The sequence below is a fragment of the Mesoplodon mirus genome (genome assembly GCF_964341445.2).
Source record: "Mesoplodon mirus genome assembly, chromosome: 19".
Classification (NCBI taxonomy): Eukaryota; Metazoa; Chordata; class Mammalia; order Artiodactyla; family Ziphiidae; genus Mesoplodon; species Mesoplodon mirus.
In genome coordinates, this window is record NC_138995.1 from 27,072,032 (window position 1) to 27,090,656 (window position 18,625).

The 18,625-nt window shown below is 58.3% G+C and overlaps 1 protein-coding gene across 6 annotated transcripts in view; it reads right to left on the reverse strand.

The window, feature by feature from the left end:
* Nucleotides 1-18,625, reverse strand: part of NDRG4 (NDRG family member 4) — a 94,929-nt gene that overhangs the window by 4,743 nt on the left and 71,561 nt on the right. For 3 of the 6 annotated variants that reach the window (XM_082607406.1, XM_082607405.1, XM_082607408.1), the window contains exons 2-13: nt 18,392-18,486; nt 12,464-12,508; nt 4,730-4,835; nt 4,357-4,477; nt 4,207-4,269; nt 3,979-4,039; nt 2,761-2,847; nt 2,626-2,682; nt 2,109-2,212; nt 1,188-1,244; nt 1,046-1,097; nt 11-58 (exon numbers count right to left, since the gene is read on the reverse strand). In XM_082607406.1, coding sequence (XP_082463532.1) covers nt 11-58; nt 1,046-1,097; nt 1,188-1,244; nt 2,109-2,212; nt 2,626-2,682; nt 2,761-2,847; nt 3,979-4,039; nt 4,207-4,269; nt 4,357-4,477; nt 4,730-4,835; nt 12,464-12,508; nt 18,392-18,463 — 873 coding nt within the window. In that variant the 5' untranslated portion in view covers nt 18,464-18,486. Of the gene's footprint in view, nt 1-10; nt 59-1,045; nt 1,098-1,187; nt 1,245-2,108; nt 2,213-2,625; nt 2,683-2,760; nt 2,848-3,978; nt 4,040-4,206; nt 4,270-4,356; nt 4,478-4,729; nt 4,836-5,500; nt 5,783-8,176; nt 8,314-12,463; nt 12,509-18,391; nt 18,487-18,625 lie in introns of those variants that run through there. The other 3 variants (XM_082607409.1, XM_082607410.1, XM_082607407.1) reach the window with 3 other exon arrangements.

Consider the following 18,625-nt stretch of genomic DNA (forward strand, 5'->3'; position numbering starts at 1 on the left):
AGGACCTCACCTTCAGGAAGGTCGTGGTGGTTGGATCCAGTTTGGAGTTGCACTCGACCTGGGGACAAGGAACGGGCTTCAGCAGAGTGAGGCACCCGAGGGCTATCAGGCATCCCCCCCGCCCCAGATGCTAAGGGAGGGTCTATCCCCAGAGCTGCAAGGCTCTACAGGTGAGGGAGGGAGTGCAGGGGGCAGACATAGGCACCTTGGCAAGGCCAAGGCCCTGGGAATCAGGAAGCAGCCCCCTGAGGGCCTGAGACCCTCTACTGCACTCACAACTGCTGCTGGGCTGGGGGCAGGGGCTGGGCACCGGCCTCACAGCGAGCCAGGGCCACCTTGGCAGGGCAGGCTGGGAAAGCACAAGGCACCCCAGAAGTCGGGCGTCAGAGGTGAGGGAGGGCCGAGGGTCAGCAGGAGACTCTGAAGCCCTGACCCTGCCTGGGTCGAGATGGCAGGCACAGCCCACAGCCCTGCTCCCCGAAGCCCTCAGGCACACGGAGGGTGTCGTAGTTTGGGTGCACACTGGGGGCTTCCCTGGGCACTCCTGGACTCCTGACCCTCTGGGGGGACATGAAACACCCCGGGCTGCCTGCTCTCAGAGTTCCAACAGGAGAGGTGACACATGATCCCCAAACATAATGGATGCATGTGATGGTCAAAGGGGGACCATTGCTGTGCTTATGAATTGCTTATTTCATAACAAATGAATCTAATTTTAGAGAAAAGAGAGATCTTAGTCTCTGGGCCTAAAATGGGTGGAGAGTGCGGAGGGGCTGCCGTGCTGCAGGGAGGGGTAGGGCGGGGTAATCAGGTGGCCCCAGGCCCCTCCTGTCTCCCGTCTCCAGGCCTCCCTCACCTGAAGGATGGGGGCTGTCTCAGGCACTGGTGCCTGGCAAGATGGTGGGGAAGTGGGATGAGAAGCCCACCATCCGGCGCCCCCCGGAGGCCTCCCGGGGCAGGGTCAGGAATTGGCCCCGTTGGCCAGGAGCCAGTGACCCCTTTGCCCCTGCCACCCACTGGCACCAGGGCACAATCCCTCACTCACCACCCCCTCCTCGGCAGGTGCATTATCCCCGACCACCAGCATCACAGGGCAGCTGCAGACACAGAGGAGAAGGGCTGTCTGGCCTGGGCACCGGAGAGGGAGCTACAAAGGCCTGGCAGGCTGGAGGGGGCAGGGCACTCACCGGAGCGTCTTGGCGTTGGGCACTGTTCCGGGCCGGTTAATGTCCAGGTCTCTGCGGCTGCAGGGAGAGGCAGAGGTGGGCATCCCAGGACTGGATCCCGGGGCGGGGCGTCGGGGAATGTCCCCAAGCGTGACACTGCCGTAGTTCAACCCCATCCCTCCACATGGCAATTATGGCCCAACATCCCTGGAGGTGCTGGGCTGGCCCCAGATTTGGGGCTTACGCTCTGGTGTCTCAACGGTGCGACAAAGCCTCACACATGCCATGGGTAAAATGGGAAGACAGAGACCTACTCTGCATAAGTAGGGGCCTGAGGGCTCCCATCATGTGACTTTTCCGGGACCCCCCCGAGTCATGCCAGGTGGGCCCTCACATTTGGCTCTCATCACGGGCTGTGCTCCACCACCTGTGCTGGGAGTCCCGTGCCTTAGAGGCAGGCAGGCCGGGGCTTCCCTCCTTCTCCAGTGTTTCTCCAGCACCATGCACACAGCAGGCGTTCAATAAATATTTGTAGGAGAGAGAGAAGGAGGGGCAGGCCAGCGGGGGGCCCTGGCTACTCCCCTGCAGGGCAACCCCTAAGGGACTCCCAGGAGCACTTAATCCAACCTCCTCTCAACCTACGGATGTCAGCACTGAGGCTCAGGGCAGTGGGGGCAGCGGGTGGTGCCCACCTCCCCCGCTGCTCCCGCTGGCAACGCCCAAGGGAGGGGGAGGAGTGGAAGAGCCCTGCTCCCCCTCTGCCCCTCGCGGGGTGTGACCCTGGGCAAGAGGTCACCCCTCTCGGAGGCTCATCGGTCCACTCATCTACGAACTGGGAGAGTGTGTTGCCAGCCGTGGGCAGCTGTACCGGGGAGGGGGGTCCCCCAACTGCGTGAGCGCTCCCGTCCCGGTGCCACCAGCTGGGACCCGAGCCGCCCACACCTGTTGTACATGTTCCAGAAGAGCTGCAGGTTGGCCTGGTTCACCACGTTCCCGATCTGCTGCCGGTAGCTCTGCACCAACTCTGTGTTGCTCACCAGCTCCTCCTGGGCCCCGGGGACGGGGGGTGAGCGCATGCGCGGCAGGGCGGCGTGGAGCCACAGACGGGGACTGGCTCAGAGGGGGCATCTCTGGCCGGAGCGACCCCTGCCCCAGCCCCAGTGGTGGGGAGGGAGGGAGGGGGGAAGGGTGTGTGGGGGACCCCACGGCCTTGAGAGGGGAGAGGGCCCCGCCCCGTCTGTCTCCCCAGTCCGCTCGGGTGCTGCAGTCTCGCGGCCGATCCCGGGGTAGGGGTGAGGCATGTCTGATGCCCCATCACCCCGCCACACTCTTCCTCCTGCCCGGGCGGAAGGGGGGCAGAAACCCCGGGTACCCCCCGCTAGGGGGCAGAACCAGGCCCTCGGGAGAGTCCCAACCCGGCCGCTCCGGTTTCTGCGTGAGGACGGCCCCGCCCCCTTACCTGCCTGAAGAGGTGGGAGAGCACCGTGTCGGGTAAAGTGCTGGTCAGGCTGGAGAGCTGCGGGCCGAGGCGGAGCCAGTGTGAGGGACGCCCCGCCCCGCCCCGCCCCACCCCTTCCAGGCGGACCGCGCTCACCTTGGTGGCCGCCCAGTCGATCCAGCCTTTGCCGTTGGGGTCGATGTTTATCAGCACCAGCCCCTCTACCAGGTCGGGGAAGATGAGCTGCCGGGACAGGGAGACAGGGCTTGGGGGGCGGGGCAGGGTGCAGGGAGCCCCCGTCTTCCCACCTGGAAAACGGACTGTAAAATTCTGGCCCTGCCCGTCTCACAGGCGGTTGCTAGGATCTGAAGAGAAGGCCGCGCTCTGTAAGGGCTTCAAGGTACCACTGACAACCAAGTGCCTTCAGCTGGGAACTTGCCTGGGGTGGGGGCCCTGCCCATCCTCCTCCCCACCTGGAACCTTTCAAAACCCTTTTATTTGGAATCTATGCCTATATCACTGTTTTTCAGCCCCTTTAATATACCTTTGAAGAGGCTACTGTTGCAACACTAAGGATTAAACATCTTCAATGAAATATTTTGTTTCTTTGCTTTCATAGAAAAAACCCTAGTGATATTAAGAAACTGACCTTTCCAAAGCCTGTTTTGTGTTAGACATTGTAAAAGAGATTCGAGTTTTCTGTTCGACTGTCTGCCTGTGTTTAGGGGAAAACGGTGATATATATACAATACCGAGGTCATGTCAAGGTTGTCTTCTGGGGTGGCTGGGAATAGTTGACAATTAACAAAGTGGTTAAGCACTGCAGTGGAAATTGGAGTTGAAAATTCTTAGTCAGTTTTTTTGTTTTATTCTTTTTTTTTTGAAGAAAGAAATACTGTGAATCCTAAAAATTAAGTTTTTGCTTTTAGAGATGGAAAGCTTGTGAGCTCCTACCCGACATGATGTTTCTGAAACCTTTCTTTAAACCTCGCAAACTTAACATAAGTGTAATTTTAGATTAAAAAATGATTCATGTTTAAGTATTACCCTAATTAGTGAATGAGTGATTAGGATAATCCTTATTTAGTGGCCGGAGTAATTAGTTGTATAGTTTGTTGCTAAGAGAAAGTTTGGTTTTGGATAATGGTTGAAGCAACTTATGGCACATAGTGTTTTAAGGAATTGTATAGAAAAAGTAACCTTTTTTTTTTTTTAAGTTAATTTCCTTGGAGGAAAAAAAGAAAAAAGGACTTTCCTAAGTGAAGAGGAAGCAGGGGGAGGAGGAAAGGAAGAGAGGAAGGAAAGTTCCTGTGGGGTTGCCCCTGGGAGAGACCAGTCCTGGGATTAGTTACGGGGGCGGGTGGAGAGACTCACTGCAAACTTGGCCAGCACGTAGGCTCCGGCTCCCACGCCAATGCCAATCACGTACTTGAACCTGATAGAGAGCATGGCTGGTCACTCTAGGGGTCTCCCATGATTGCCATCCACAGCAGACCCACCCATAGCCCTCAGCGCTCAGCTGGAGCCTGCTGGCTCTGTGGAGATGGTGGGCGCCCCCTGGCCCCCAGCACAGGGGCAGGGCAGGGCTGGGCGAGGACTCACCCAAAGTGCTGCACCACACTGGGGAGCATGGCGGCTAGCTGCTCCATGGAGGGGAACTGGTACCTGCAGGCAGAGCAGGAGGTCAGGCCCAGCGCAGCCAGGGGTACAGGGCTGCGGAAAGCTGGGGGGTGGGTCGCTCCGGGTACCTACCCCTGAGGAAACTGCGAGGCCCCCACCTGCTGACCGGGGGCATCCACGTGACACACCACGAAGTGCTTGGTGATCTCCTGCATGTCCTCAAAGTTGAAGAAGGTATTGAAACACAGCTTGTCTGCAAAGACAAAGCTCTCAGCTGTGGCTGAGCCGGGAGAGGCGGGGAGGGAGGCCCATGGATGCTGAAAGGGAGGTCGAGGCAGAGGTGATCAGCCTCATGGTTCAGCGGGGAAACCGAGACCCAAATGGCTAGGGGCACAGAGCTAAGCGTGAGTGGGGATCTACGGGGCTCTGTGGGGAGGGAGGGGGGCCTCACTGTTCCGGGAGATTGGAGGCAGTGGAGGGCCAAACGATGCTGAGGCGCACTTACGGTTGAGACCCACGTCATGGTAGGTGAGGATGGCCGGGCGGTTCCCCTTGGGGGAGCCCCGGATCACCACGTGCAGAAGGCCGTAAGGCGTCTCGATGTCGTGCTCCTGGAGGGGAGAGACAGCGCTGGACACTCCGGGCAGCCCCCACTCCTGGCTTTTCTGGGAGATGATGCTGTGGGGCAGCCTGGGGGCTGCTGGGCCTCTGGCGGGACTTTCACCCCCATAGGGTGGGGCGTCCCCTTCTCACCACCCCCAGCCACCCCCAGAGAGGACAGACCAGAGGGAGCACCCCTTCCCAAGGCTGCTCAGCACAGGGGCAACGTGTACTGGTCTGCACGTGAAAGTTCTGGTCTCCTCTGCAAACCAGCCAGTGGGACGAGCTGCCACTGCCCAGGCCCAGGCCCAGGCCCTGCTGCACTCAGGCTTCCAGGGTCCAGTGAAGCCCATTTTCCCCCATCTCATTGCAGTCCCTCCAGGACAGCTCTGCCATCCCCACTGAGTCCCGCCCTAATCATGTTCCCCCTCGACTCAGAAGCTTTCAAAAGGGCTGCAGCTCCTGAAGGGGACTGGCCTCAACAGCTCGCCTAGAATCCACGGCAAAGACCCCGTGCTGGCCAGCCCAGCCTCCTACCCCGACACCTGCCCCTGGTTCCACCTCCAGGCTCTTGCTCCTGCCTCTCCGTGATCCCCAAGGCCTCTCTCAGGCTAGACTCCCACCCCCTCCCCAAAGGCCTTCCGCAGTGGCCACTCTGGGGTCCTCCTGTGCTCACGCCTTTGCTTTCGCTGCTCAAGGTCGTCAGTTCTCCAGGAAGCAGGAACTGGATGCTGCAGGTTCGAGACCCGCTCTGGCCCCTACTGTGTGACTCTGAGCGGGGCATGCACTTCTCTGTGCCTCAGCCACCGCTGCCTGAGCCACCTCATCAGGACTCTGTGAGAACTAAACAAGCTGATATCTGCCGAGTGTTTAGCACTTGGAAAGGGCCCCAGAAAGGGGGCTGCCGTGGGTGGGCATCCCTGAGCCCTGGGGAGGCGCCCTGCTGGCTGGTCCTTCTGCAAACTATTCCCTCTTGGCCACTCATGGGGAGGCTCCAAGAGGGTCTGTCAAAGCTGAATAAACAGCCCTGCTGGCACCAGGGGGAGTCCTGGGAACTACAGGGGGGTGGCCCCAGGGAGTTGGAGGTGGGGCTAAGGTCAAGGACAGTCAGATGTGACTGAGCACCTACTGTGTGCCAGGTGTTATGCAAGAGAGAAGGAGCTCTTTTCCCCAGCTTTCAGGTGGAGGACACTAGGATGCTCAGATTCAGAGACAACCTATGTTCCTGCCTCCGACAGGAAAGTGGAGACTCAGGCAGGGAACATCTTCCTGGGGACTGGCCTTCTTGGGTCTGGGCTCAGAGGACCACTGTCGAGGCCTGTCTCCAGTGGGGAGAGACAAGGCAGTGCCAACCCTGTGGCTCGAGGCTGCACCCCGGGAGCCACACTTCTGGGAGTCCTCCAGGCGGGCCCGAGTCCGCCACAGCCTCCCCACAGCCCAGGCCTGTCCTCCCTCAGGGCTATCAAAACAAGGAACACTTCCTGCTCACTGACCACTGACCAGACACTTTTCATGTATCTTCTTATTTATCCTCACAGAGGAGGAAACTGAGGCTGGGAAAGAACTGACTTGCCCAAGGCCAAGTTCCGAGAAGGCAGAGGGGGACCTTGCCAGGTGCCAGCCTCAGGCTGCTCTTTCTGAGGAAGAGATCAAGCTCCATGCAAGAGATTTCTGAGCAGGCAGCCTCTCCACAGGGTGCCTGTCCCTGCTGGGGGGCCCTGCCTCATCCCCACCCGCCATGCTCTGTTGGCTCTGGAGGGCAGGGCCTGGGGCAGGAAGAGTGCACAGTGCTAAGGAAGGTGGGATGGGGCAGGAGGGGCGCACGGTGTTATGGAGGGTGGGCTGGGGGCAGGAGAGGGCATCCACAGCACAAGAGCCGCAGTGCGCTTCCTGCGGCATAGTTCTCAGAGCGGGGTCAGCTCTAGCCCGCAGAGCACAAGTCAGGGCCCAGGGCGTGGTCCTCCCAGATCTCCGCCCCGTGGGTGTGTGTGTGAGGGCAGCGTCTGCCCCTCCCAGTCCCGGTGTGGCTGCCCAGGTCCCCAAGCCCCAACCGGGGCAGCGGGAGTAAGTCGCAGTGCTTGCACCACTAAGGCTCAACACCCCGGGGATGGGATGGGCTGGGCCTGGACAGGCCATCGGGAGCACCAGCCCGTTGCCCACTGACCTTGGCTGAACCCTCCACCGACCTCCCTGCACCCTCTCGACCCAGGAGTTCAGATCCAGGTAATCCTGATAGAGGCCAAAGGTCCCCAAGAGGGGCGCCCCAAAGGCCGCAGCCAGACGCGCTTTGAGTCCCCCAATCCCCAGGGCCGAGGGCTCTCATTGGCTCTTGGTGACGTCAGAGCCCGTCCCCGCCTCCAGGTGGGCGCCAGCGCGAGGCACTGCGGCAGCAAGGGAGGGGGCTCTAATGTCCTCTCTCTGCCTGTCCGGCTCCCCTCATCCGTGACCTTGAGCGCTGCGGGGGGAGGGGGGCCTTCCGAGTTGGGCTTCAGGTCGCGCGCACACGCGCGCGCAGGGCTGCTTGGATTCCTCCCATCAACCGCATCAATAATTCAAGGACAGGGTCTGCAGCGGCGGGTAGGCGCTGACGTCGTTGCCTGGGTAGAGGTCGGCCCCATGGCCTCCGGACCCGGGAGGGCCGGCAGGGCAGGCTACGGGGTAGAGGGGTATGTCTGCCCCTGCCTCTCCCTCCTGGAGTTAGAACAGCACCGAGCCTGGGCACCTGCTGCCCCCAGGCAGAAGGAGGCAACCTGGTCCCCCCGGGGCCCCTAGCCTTGCAGGTTCATCCCTCCAGCATTGCCTTCCTACGCCCAGAAAATAAGGCGCTGCGACCCCCTTCTCCCTGCAGGGACCCCAGCCTGACGGCCTAGTTAACACCGTAACCCAGACTTCCCTACTTCTGCCTGACTGGCACCCTGCAGTCCCCCAAACAACCAAGACAACCCCCGCAGGGTCAGGAGTTGTCTGCAGGCACAGACACCCCAGACACGCAGGGAACAGCTTCCACAGGGCTGGGGTGGTCACAGCCGCCAGGCAGAGCCAGCTGGGCACATGCCCGGCGGAGGGCACACCGTCAGTGGGATATACACATGCCCACACACCGATCCACACAGGCTTACAAACAAGTCACAGCCCGTTCCAGTTTGTGCAGAGATTTCAGCCTTCCCCGCCCTCCCCTGTGGACCCTGACCAGCAGCTACCCCCAACCGCTGCAGCAGACCAGGGTGCCTGGAACCTGCTGGCCTTGCTCAGTGTCCCCCAAGGTGAGGCGACTGAAGGCAGAACCACCATCAGAGGCAGAGGGATCCCCTCCCTCCCCGCCCGCCTCGCCACCGCCAGACTCCACACTCACCCCATCCCAGCACTCCGGCATCTTGCTGAGGGAGGCGACCTGCCTCGACTAGGAAGGGCAAACAAAGGCCTGAGTCACCAGAGTCCAGAGGGACGGGGCAGCGCAAGTGGGAGACCAGCGGCTCTATGACGGGGCACAGCTCCCGGGCCATTTATATGAAGAGCTGGTGGGGGGCGGGCCTGGGCTGGCCCCTCCTCCCTGCGGGGTTTCTGAGCAGCCACTCGCTCACCCAGAGCCCCTGCTCCCAGATTGGCTTTCAGGAGACAAACTTGGCTCTGATTGGCTTCCAAGGTCCTCACTCACCCCATCTCCTGCTCCTCCCGCCCCCAGCAACACATCAGTCTTGATGGTCCCCAGCCCCTGCATCCGGCCCACCCCCAGCACAGAGGCTCATAGCAGCAGCTGCACACCGGGTCCTAGGAAGACGAGAGGCCACGTGTACAGGTGTGCCCTGTGACAGGCACACAGGAGCCTCTCAAAGACGAGCACACCGAAGCAGGGCAGGGTGGACCACACAGGCATGCCCTAGACAGCAGAGCCCTTGACCCATACCCTGGGAGCAGGGAGGGCCCGAGAGCGCCGCAAGCCCAGCCTCCACGTCAGAAAGACCTGGATCCCTTAACCTTGAGGGGATACGGGGAGTCACTGCTGCCTGGGGCAACCTGGGTCATGACCCTACTCCAGGGGGCTGCTCCTTCTCCACCCCCAGGGTCTCCCCTTGGGCAGCCCCCACTTTGCCCACATGTATACCCAGCGCCTGCCCATGCTGGGGAAATGGGGGTTCTGGGGCCAGAGGGCCTGGGCAGATTGCAGGACCAGGGAGCTGGTGGGCACACACTGGCTCTGCCCTCCCCCACCCCCATCCTGCACAAGGGGCTGGAGGCCACTAGAGACCGGAGGAGGGACAGGAGGCAGCTTGTCCATGTGGACATGCCCACCTCCCGCAGACACACCCGGCCCTCTTTCCTGGGGCCACCCAGCCTGGGGCTTGGCTCTCGAGTCTCTGGGGAGCAGGATGCTTGAGCCGCCTCCCGCCTCCCGCCATCCCGACAGGTGCTGGAGGTCACGTGGCTCAAGATTTGGGTGAGGAGCTGGCCAGAGACATGCAGGCAGAGTAAAGAGATTAGAAGGGGCGGGCAAAGGAGAGCGGAGGAGGAGAGGAAATGGGCCAGGGAGGGGAGCGGAGGAGGGAGCCCAAGGGCTGAGAGAAGCAAGAGCAACAGAGAGAGGGAGGGGTGTGGGCACCTGTGCCCCCATTCTGTCTCTTCGGTGAGGGAACACGCCATTCGTCCCAGCCTGTGCCGACAGCCCTGCATGCTGGCTGGCTGGCTGCCCTGGGGGAAGGCGGTCACCTCCCCATCTCTGGGTGCCTAGTGACCTGGTCAGCACCTGCCATGTATGCTATTTCTGGCCATGTCCTCTGCCTGGGGGGCATCAATAACTTTCCCTGCCCCTCTCTGACCTCTCGCACTGCGGGCCTAGTGCAGAGTGCTGGGGGCCTGTGGTCTCCCAGGGCAGCTGGGGTGTGGAATGGGCTGTCCCCCAGCCCCTCATGTTCTGGCCATGTTCCCTGTTCCCTGCAGCCACTTCGGCACAGGAAGAGGCTCCGGCAACTGAGGTGGTGTGCAAAAGCACAGCCCTGTCTGCGGACCTGCCCACAAAATCCTCCCATATGCTTCTGGAAGAGGGGCAGGGTGGGGTGGCCTCCCACCCTTTCTGCCACTAAAACCCTGCCCCTTCATGGTCCCCATCCAACCTTATGCCCACCTGAACCTCTGAGTAGCCTTTCCCACCCTTGGACCTGGGACATCTCAGACACTGCCCACCCCAAGCCATGACCTCCCAATTCTGCTCAGCTCAGTGGTTTCAAATCCACAGACCTGAGTTTAAATTCCAGCTTCCCCACCCACTAGCTGGGTGACCTTGGACAAGATCTTTTAACTCCTCTGTGCCTTAGTCTCCTCAACTGTCAAATAGGAATTGTGCCTTCCTCACAGAGCTGCTAGGATGAAAAAAAGCTGCATACATCACTATATGTAGTGGCCTATATGCAGGCCTATATGTAGGCCTCTCCCAGGCCTGCCCAGGGGGAGAAATGGGATAATCTGTGTCTCTCTCCAACCTGTTGGCCTTCTCCCTGGAGTCTGTACAGTTGTGGCTGAATAAGGCAGGCTCAGGTCCTGCTAGCCAAACGCTGCTAGTCTTTGCTGTGTGACCTCAGGCAAGTCAGTCAACAACTCTGAGCCTCCACATCTGTAAATGGTAGAAAAGCAGTGTAGCTGCTTGCACAGGTAGGTTTAAGGATCAAGGGTAACACATAATCCTCACAAACCTATGAGAAAGGATGAAGAATCTGAAGCACAGAGAAGTAAATTCTCCCACTCAGCTAGTAAGCAGTGGAGCTCACCAGCGTCTCAGCACCCTGGGCCTGAGGTCACATTAAGAGTAGTAAATGCTTAGTACCATATCTTGCACGTGCCATAATCCATCCAAATGCTTTGCACGTGTTACTTTATTTTATCCTCTGAACACCCACTTTACAAACAAGGAAAATGAAGCAGAGGTTCTGTAACCTGCCCAACATCACACAGCCAGTGGGCACAGAGCCAGGAACCACACGCAGGCAGTCTGGCTCTAGTGGCCACTAGTCACAGCCCAGGGTCTGAGTGCCCAGCCCAAGGGCACCAACCTCGACCCTACAAACACCGGGGCTGAGCTGCCTGCCTCACTCTACAAACGAGGTAGTGACCTGTACTGGAGGTCAGGTGGCAGGGCCGGGACCTGGACCCAGGTCTTCCCAGCTCTAGTGTGTCCCACTGCCTCCCCCGCTGGCTGGGCCCACTGAGGCAAGGGACTGAACAGGATAAAATCCCTGCCAGGCCTTGGCCCAGACAAGGGCCATCCTGGCAGCTGCTTTACTAAAAACAACAATTAAAAAAAACCAGCAGCCGCTGTGTGGTGTACCCAGAGTAGACAGTAAGGTACCTTTTAACACATGCTGCCCTTTACCAAGCAAAGGATCTTGAGAACCAAGGTCCCACACACATGGGGCGACCACCCTAGTCTGGGCCCGGCAGATGGGTGCAGAGGACCCCAGGATTCTCATCACCTATTTCACCCTCCAATCTGCCTCCCAGCGTGCGTGTGTTTTGGGGGCTGGCAGTCAGCACCGTTGGCATCCAGTGAGTCCCACTCAATGTCGGGCAGGGGCTGACTGCTCTGGATTTTATTTCAGCAGCCCCCTCCTGTGGAGGAGGGTCTGTTTGTTCACACATTCCAGCCCTCATTTGGAGCAGGGAGGACAAAGGGGACTCTGGCTGGGCCTGGGCCACCTTGTGGACACCTCCCCGGCCCCTAGTTCCCCACTCCCCCAGGCCCCATCCTGTCTTCTCGAGCTCCAGAGGCCTTTGTGTTTGGAGCTGGTGCTCCCAGGAGACCAGAGCACAAGGGCCACTCTGATGCCTCTGCTTGCGTCCTTGAAGGACGGGTGACCCAGGGTCCAAAGCACAGTTCGGATCCAGATCCTCAGGTCCTGGCTGCAGCTCTGTGCGCCTGGGAGAGGAGCCAGCAGGCCACCCCTCCTTCCACGTCACCCCTGCGTCCAGACCACAAGGCTGAGGCTGTCACGGGGCTGAGAGACTGACCCAAATTGGATGGTGGCCTGGGGGTTAGCTCCTGCCAGCCAGGAGGAAGGTCCCAGAAAAGTCTGACTTTGTTCAGTAGGTTATGATGGCCAGCGGGGCCCTGGAGCCCTGTGAGGCTCCCATTGTGTCTGCCGTCATGCATTTTCTGAGACCCGGAAATAAATGGCCACTATGGAACTCACAGGGGAGGAATGGTTGGCCAAGTGAGCAAAATCAGAAATCATCATGCAGAGAAATAAAAACAAAGAATGATTCAGTTTCACAGGGAATCTGGCATCAAACTAAAGAGGACATGGTTGTCCTGGGCAACTGTTGCCATGGAAACAGGAGCTATTTCGGAGCATCAACCTGGCTTTCATAGGAGGAAAGTGCTGATTCAGATAACAGCATCCTCACTCCCCCAGACCTCTCCTCCTTTCCCTGTCCTGTTCAAGGAGAGAGGGGGCATTTCTCCACGGGACAGAGGGGACTCAAAGCCGCCGTGAGCAGTGGGGGTGGTCCTGGAGGCTTCCAAGTGCCCAGGCCCTGTGGCTTCAGGCTGGGGGCACGTGGAAGGGCTGTGACCCTCCTCTGAAACAGGCTGGGTGGGGGAGGGGCCAGCCAGCAGCTGGTCCCCATCTGGGGAGGCTGAGCAGAGACCTACCTTCCAGTCTGTGTCCACAGCCAAGAGGAAGGTGTCGGAATTCTCCTAAAGCAAGGCAAACAGAGGGGGTGGCTCGTTAGGCCCCAGGCTGGCCCAGGCAGGGAAGGGAGGCGGCCACAGGGGCTCTGCCTTGAGCAGCCTCGCTTGCTGTTCCCCAGGCTATCTTTTTTTTTTGGCCACACCATGCGACATGTGGGATCTTAGTTCGCAGAAGAGGGCTCAAACCCGGCCCCCTGCAGTGGAAGCACGGAGTCTTAACCACTGGACCGCCAGGGAAGTCCCTGCCCAGTCTATCTTAATATTAACAAAAGTGACAGAGGGCTTTCCAAGCGCCGGGCATCAGGCCATTTAGTACCTGACAGATGAGGTTACGAGCAGCTACACACACTGATTTTACCTGTTAATTTTTTTTTTTTACCTATTAATTGAAAATGTGAAGATTTCCACTTTGCAGGTGAGAAGGGTGAGGCTCAGAGAGATGGAAGCACATGGCTAGAAAGTGACGGAATAAGCTCTGACCCCAAATTCTTGCTGTTCAGCACTTTGCCCGCTGACCCCACAGATGACTTTTGAGGTCGCCCATCAGGGCACAAGCGCAGAGGCGGGCCTGACTATCACACCCACTTTAAGGATGGAGAAGCTGAGGGAGAAAGGGGCTTTTCTGACCTGCACAAAGGCACTGTCTGGGCCTCTGCAGTAGCTGCTCCCACCTTTCCAGACCTGCCTGCTTCATGCTCTCAAAGCACCAAAATCCCCTGCTTTTAGGCTCATGTATGGTGACTGGTGTGAGTCTCTGATTGGTGACCATCCCTCCCACTGGACTGCAGGCACCAAGAGGGTGTGGGCCACGTCTGGCTCAGCTCTCAGCATAAAGCCTGGCAGGGACCAGGTTCCTCAAACACAAACAGATCTGGATGAACAAGTCTAACTTCATGAATGAGGCGAGCATGGTTTCAATATACCCACTGTTTATAAGGTGGCAGAAATGGAGAGTGGAGGAATGGGGGCCTGAACCCCATGTGTCTGCGTCGCCAGGCTCTCCCCGATGCAGCCCGGCAGCCCTCAGACACTCTACACCCGCCCTGGGTCTCTGTCTGGGGAAGGAAACCTCATGGGGGGATCCCACGTATCCAGGAAGAGCAGAGATCTGGGGCCTGTGTCCTGCCTTCTGCTGCGTCTGTCTAGAACCCCCTCTGCTCTCCTCTGCTCACTGTGGGCAGATCACTTAGCTTCCAAGCCTCAGTGTCTGTGAGGATTAAACAAGGGGCACAGACAGCAGTCGTCCTGTCCTTGGCACTCCCGCACTGGACTCTGTGTGCTACAGACGCTACTGAATACATATGTGGATAAATGAGACAGACTGGGACCAGGATATTATGGGAGGACAGCAAGTGAAGGGCAGGGCTACTAGGTGCAGCAAGAAGGAAAATGAACCCAAGTCACAGGAGCAGGGAGGAAAACAATGAAAACCAGTGATGCTGATGTTTTACTCTCAAAATAAGAAGTTCACCCACCTGCATTCTGGCAGTTGGAGTGGGAGGGGAGGCGGAAAAAATCAGACAGCCCTAGAGGTTCTCACACAAAAGAGGAAAGCCAGGTCTCAGGTGAAATCAACAATGGCTATCCTCCCCTCCTGGTTCCTCCAGGGCCTGGGGGCTCTGCCTGGGGAGGGGGGAGAGCACGGAGGTGGCCACTCCTGGACCCTCCAAGGAAGGGGGCAGGGGTCTGGGGGAAAGGGTCGAGGCTGGTTATCAATAAATCCTCTTACCTTGGAAGACCTTGCCTGAGGTGGGGCCAGGGAAAGAGATGCAGGAGATTTTCAAGGGGATGGGAAGCTTCAGATGGGCAGGACCCCAAACCAAGAAACAGCAGGAATAATACAAGCCAATCCAGAGACACCGGAGGCCTGGGAGGAACCACATGAACATTCCAAGGAAAACCGGTGGGAGAGAGGGCCCAGCTGAGAGGAGGGGAGGAGGCCCAGGAGCGGCCTAAGGAGACCCAGGTGGGGGATGCTGGCACGGGGAGAATCAACAATTCTTCCACGGAGCCCTGGACACACCGGGCAAAGACTTCAGAAGCAAGCAAGTCTGAAATGGCGGAGGGACGGTGGGTAACCGTGTGGAAGTGTTTGCTCCTCAGTGGATTCAGGGAATTTGCACCTGGAAGGTTGAGGAAGATTTAAAAAGTGAAAAGGACTGGCACTTCTGTCCCGTGCAGCTGGACAGGGGAATCTGTCTGTGCGTGTAGCCGCCTGGGAGAGAGAGGCAGAGAGCGAGGCGGAACTTCAAGACAGGACTGCACCAGTTGTCACTGAAATCTGGAAAGGCCACACTGGGAGCACCTAGGAGGATTTTGGGGGGTTGAGGATGGGGCCGTTAATACGTCTTGGGAAAAGCAGATGTGACCAGTGACCAGGTCCACGGGGCTTGTGCTGACCCGAGAAAGGAGAGAAACTGAGCTGGGGATTCGCAGCCTCCGTGGAGGACTGAGACGCAGACCCTCGTGCAGGGGAGCCAACTCTGGTCCAGGTGGGATGAGGTGAGAGACACCAAATGCAGCAGGAAGAAGGCAGAGCCAGGGGGCTGGTCAAAGGGGCTCAGGGAGGGAGGGGCAGCAAGGTGCTGGGCCAGGCTGGGCAGAGAAGGGGTGCGAGGGCATCTCTTGGGGTGCCCTGCCAAGGTGGGGAGTGGAAGAGACAGGCATAGGACGTGTGAGGCCAAGGTGCCCTGCGCGCTCTGTGCCGCCCACAGCTGCACACCGCGTACCAGCAGGCAGCCCCCTACCCCTGAGCCCTGGTGATGAGTGCAGGGGTGCCTGAGAGCCACCATCCGGCCCACCACGCCCTCACACGAAGGCTGGTCTCTGCTCGCATGCCTCGAAAGATGGACTGTTTGTGGGGACGAGGGACTTTGCAGAGAGTTCTGAAAAACTCCTTTCCTCTGAGCTGCACCACAGTCTATAGCTTCCACCTGACCCAAGTCTTTACCGAGAGCCTACTGTGTACCAGGCACTGTGCTAGGAACTGGGGAGATCGGGGAACAAAACGGACAGGGTCTCTGCTCCAGGAGCCTGTGGGGCAGAGCCCGAGAGCACTAAGTGCCAGGCCCGGAGGGTGTGCGGGTGTCGATATTAGACCCGGTGGTCAGAGAAGGCCTTCCTGAGGAGGGGGCATCTGAGCAGAGCCTGAACAAAATGAAGGGCCAGCCCTGAAAAGTCCTGCGGCTAGCGTGTCCCAGGCAGAGGCAACAGCTGGGAATGTGATCAGCTTGTTCAAGGAAGAGCAGTGAGCCTGGGAGACAGGACAGGAGCCAGCAGGGGGAGGGGGTGCGGAGCACACCCTGGGCCCGGGGAAGGACTGTGGCTACAACTCGGGGTGCTACGGCAGCCACTGGCCAACCGTAAGCAGAAAAGTGACACGATGCGTGGAATTTTTAGTTTACACAAAAAGGATAAAATGACGGGGGTACCTTCCCAAAGCCAAGAACAATAGTTAAAAACAGGCCTCAGGAGGGATGGTGGCCAGTAATAGAAATCAAATCTGGTCAGTCTAAGCGAAAAAGGGAAATTTATAATTAGGATACAAGCGTGCCTTACCAAGCCAAAGGCAGGACTCATGAAGGGCTGGAACAAGGGAATGGAACACATCAGAAAGCCAGGAAGGACGTGATGTATTTTAAAAGGTTGTACAGAGCACGGAGACCAGTGGGGAGGCTCCTTCAAGCAGAAAGAAGGGGGGCGGGGCTGCCATGCCGAGGAGAAGAGTGGAAGAGAACATGCGAGGCCAAGGTGCCCTCAGCTTTCTGTGCCACCCACAGATGCACATCCGTACCAGCGGGGAGCACCTGGGCAAGAGATGATGGGGGCTTGGAACAGGGAGGAAGTAGAATTAGAATCAAAAGTCTACAAAGTGTCCAGCTCACCAGCTGTTCCCCGACCATTCCTGGGGGTTGCCCTAAGGTAATCAGGTCTCATAAGTTAACTTGAGGTTCTGTTTTAAAAGTAAGACTGCACCCTAGGAATTCCCTGGTGGTCCAGTGGTTAGGACCCCGCGCTCACACTGCTGAGGGCCGGGGTTCAATCCCTGGTGGGGGTGGGGGGGAGGGAGGGGGGCGGAACTATGATCCTGCAAGTGGCGGGGCAAAAGAAAAAAATAGACTGTACCCTTCTTGGGGACAGGACTGCCAGCCTCATGTGGTTGGGCCCCTGGCACCTGGACAGCCACTCTGTCCCAACATGTGGAACTCAGCAGCTCTTGGGCTCATCTCCTTCTGGAGGGAGGATCTGGGAGGCTGGGGCGGAGCAAAGAAGGGTGTGCCGAGGATCCAGGGACTGGGCTCCTGGCTTCCCCACCTGTAAAGTGAGGGGGGCTGGGCGGCATAACCAGCAGGGACCTACAGCCATGATGCCCCAGAATTCTATGAGCAATGGACCCATAGCTTTTCCTTGCAGGAGGGAAAGGGAAGCTGTGCTGGGTGTCACCACAACAAGAAAACGTAAGAATCCGCCTGCCAACGCAGGGAACACGGGTTCGAGCCCTGGTCCGGGAAGATCCCACATGCCGCGGAGCAACCAAGCCTGTGCACTGCAACTACTGAGCCTGCGCTCTAGAGCCCGCGAGCCACAACTGCTGAAGCTCTCGCACCTAGAGCCCGTGCTCCTCAACAAGAGAGAAGCCCGAGCACCGCAACGAAGAGCAGCCCCTGCTCACCGCAACTAGAGAAAGCCTGCTCACATTAACGAAAACCCAACGGAGCCAAATAAATAAATAAATAAAATTAAGAACGTTTTAAAAAAAATGCTATTAAAAAAAAAGAAAACATGGGTAGAACTAATTCTGAAATCTAACGCCTGGTGTTCAGATGAGGGCCCTTTGGGATAAAATAACAACCTCAAATGCCTTGATCCCACTGCTCCTGGAAACACTGCTGGTAATACTTTCCCTCATACCTCAGAGGCTTATGAGGAAAAAAGAGAGGCTGCAGACATGAAAGGCCCAGGTAGTTGGGGAAGCATCGTGACCCCACTGGAGGCAGCACTGCCCAGCGGGGACCCTCTTGGGGCTCAATGGCCACCCACAACCAGGGGTTGAATACGGGCCTCATTCCCCGAGAGCTGTGTGACCCTGGCCAAGTGAGTTAACCTTTCTGTGCCTCGGTTTTCTCATCACTGAAATGGGAATAACTCTTCTACAGAGCCTCCCAGCCTCAAAGACAGCCAAAGCCGCAGCGAGGTTGGCTGGGTTTCAGCCACGTGGGCGTTCAGCCCGGCCAGGAACTCTCCCAAGGCAGGGACAAGGCTTCTCAGGGTGGCTCATGGGATGGAGGGCCATCTCCTAGCCATCAGCAAGACTATTTGTAGTGAGGTGATGGACCTAGAGTCTGTCATACAGAGTGAAGTATGTCAGAAAGAGAAAAACAAATACCGTATGCTAACACATATATATGGAATCTAAGAAAAGAAAAAAAAAAGTCATGAAGAACCTAGGGGTAAGACAGGAATAAAGACACAGACCTACTAGAGAATGGACTTGAGGATACGGGGAGGGGGAAGGGTAAGCTGGGACAAAGTGAGAGACAGGCATGGACATATATACACTACCAAACGTAAGGTAGATAGATAGTGGGAAGCAGCTGCATAGCACAGGGAGATCAGCTCGGTGCTTTGTGACCACCTAGAGAGATGGGATAGGGAGTGTGGGAGGGAGGGAGATGCAAGAGAGAAGAGATATGGGAACATATGTATATGTATAACTGACTCACTTTGTTATAAAGCAGAAACTAACACACCATTGTAAAGCAATTATACTCCAAAAAAGATGTTAAAAAAAATTAAAAAAAAAAAAAAGACTAAAGGGAAGGCGCGCGGTTTCCTTCTCGGTCACGAGGTGGCGCCCTCCGCCCTCGGGACCGCGAAGGGGCGACTCACCAGTTCAGCGGCATCCTGGCCCCGGAGCAGTGGCTTCTCCTCGGGGAATCGCAGCTCCTGCAGGCCGGCCATGGTCCCGTCGTGGAGCAGCAGCCCTAGGGAGGGAAGGCGAGGACAAGGGTTGAGCCCTGCTGCGACGGGCACGCCTGGGCCCTGCTCGGACTCTCTCGGCGGGCGGAGGGGACAGCGCAAGCCCGGGCTGGGGCAGGGGCACCGGGGACCACACCGACCCCT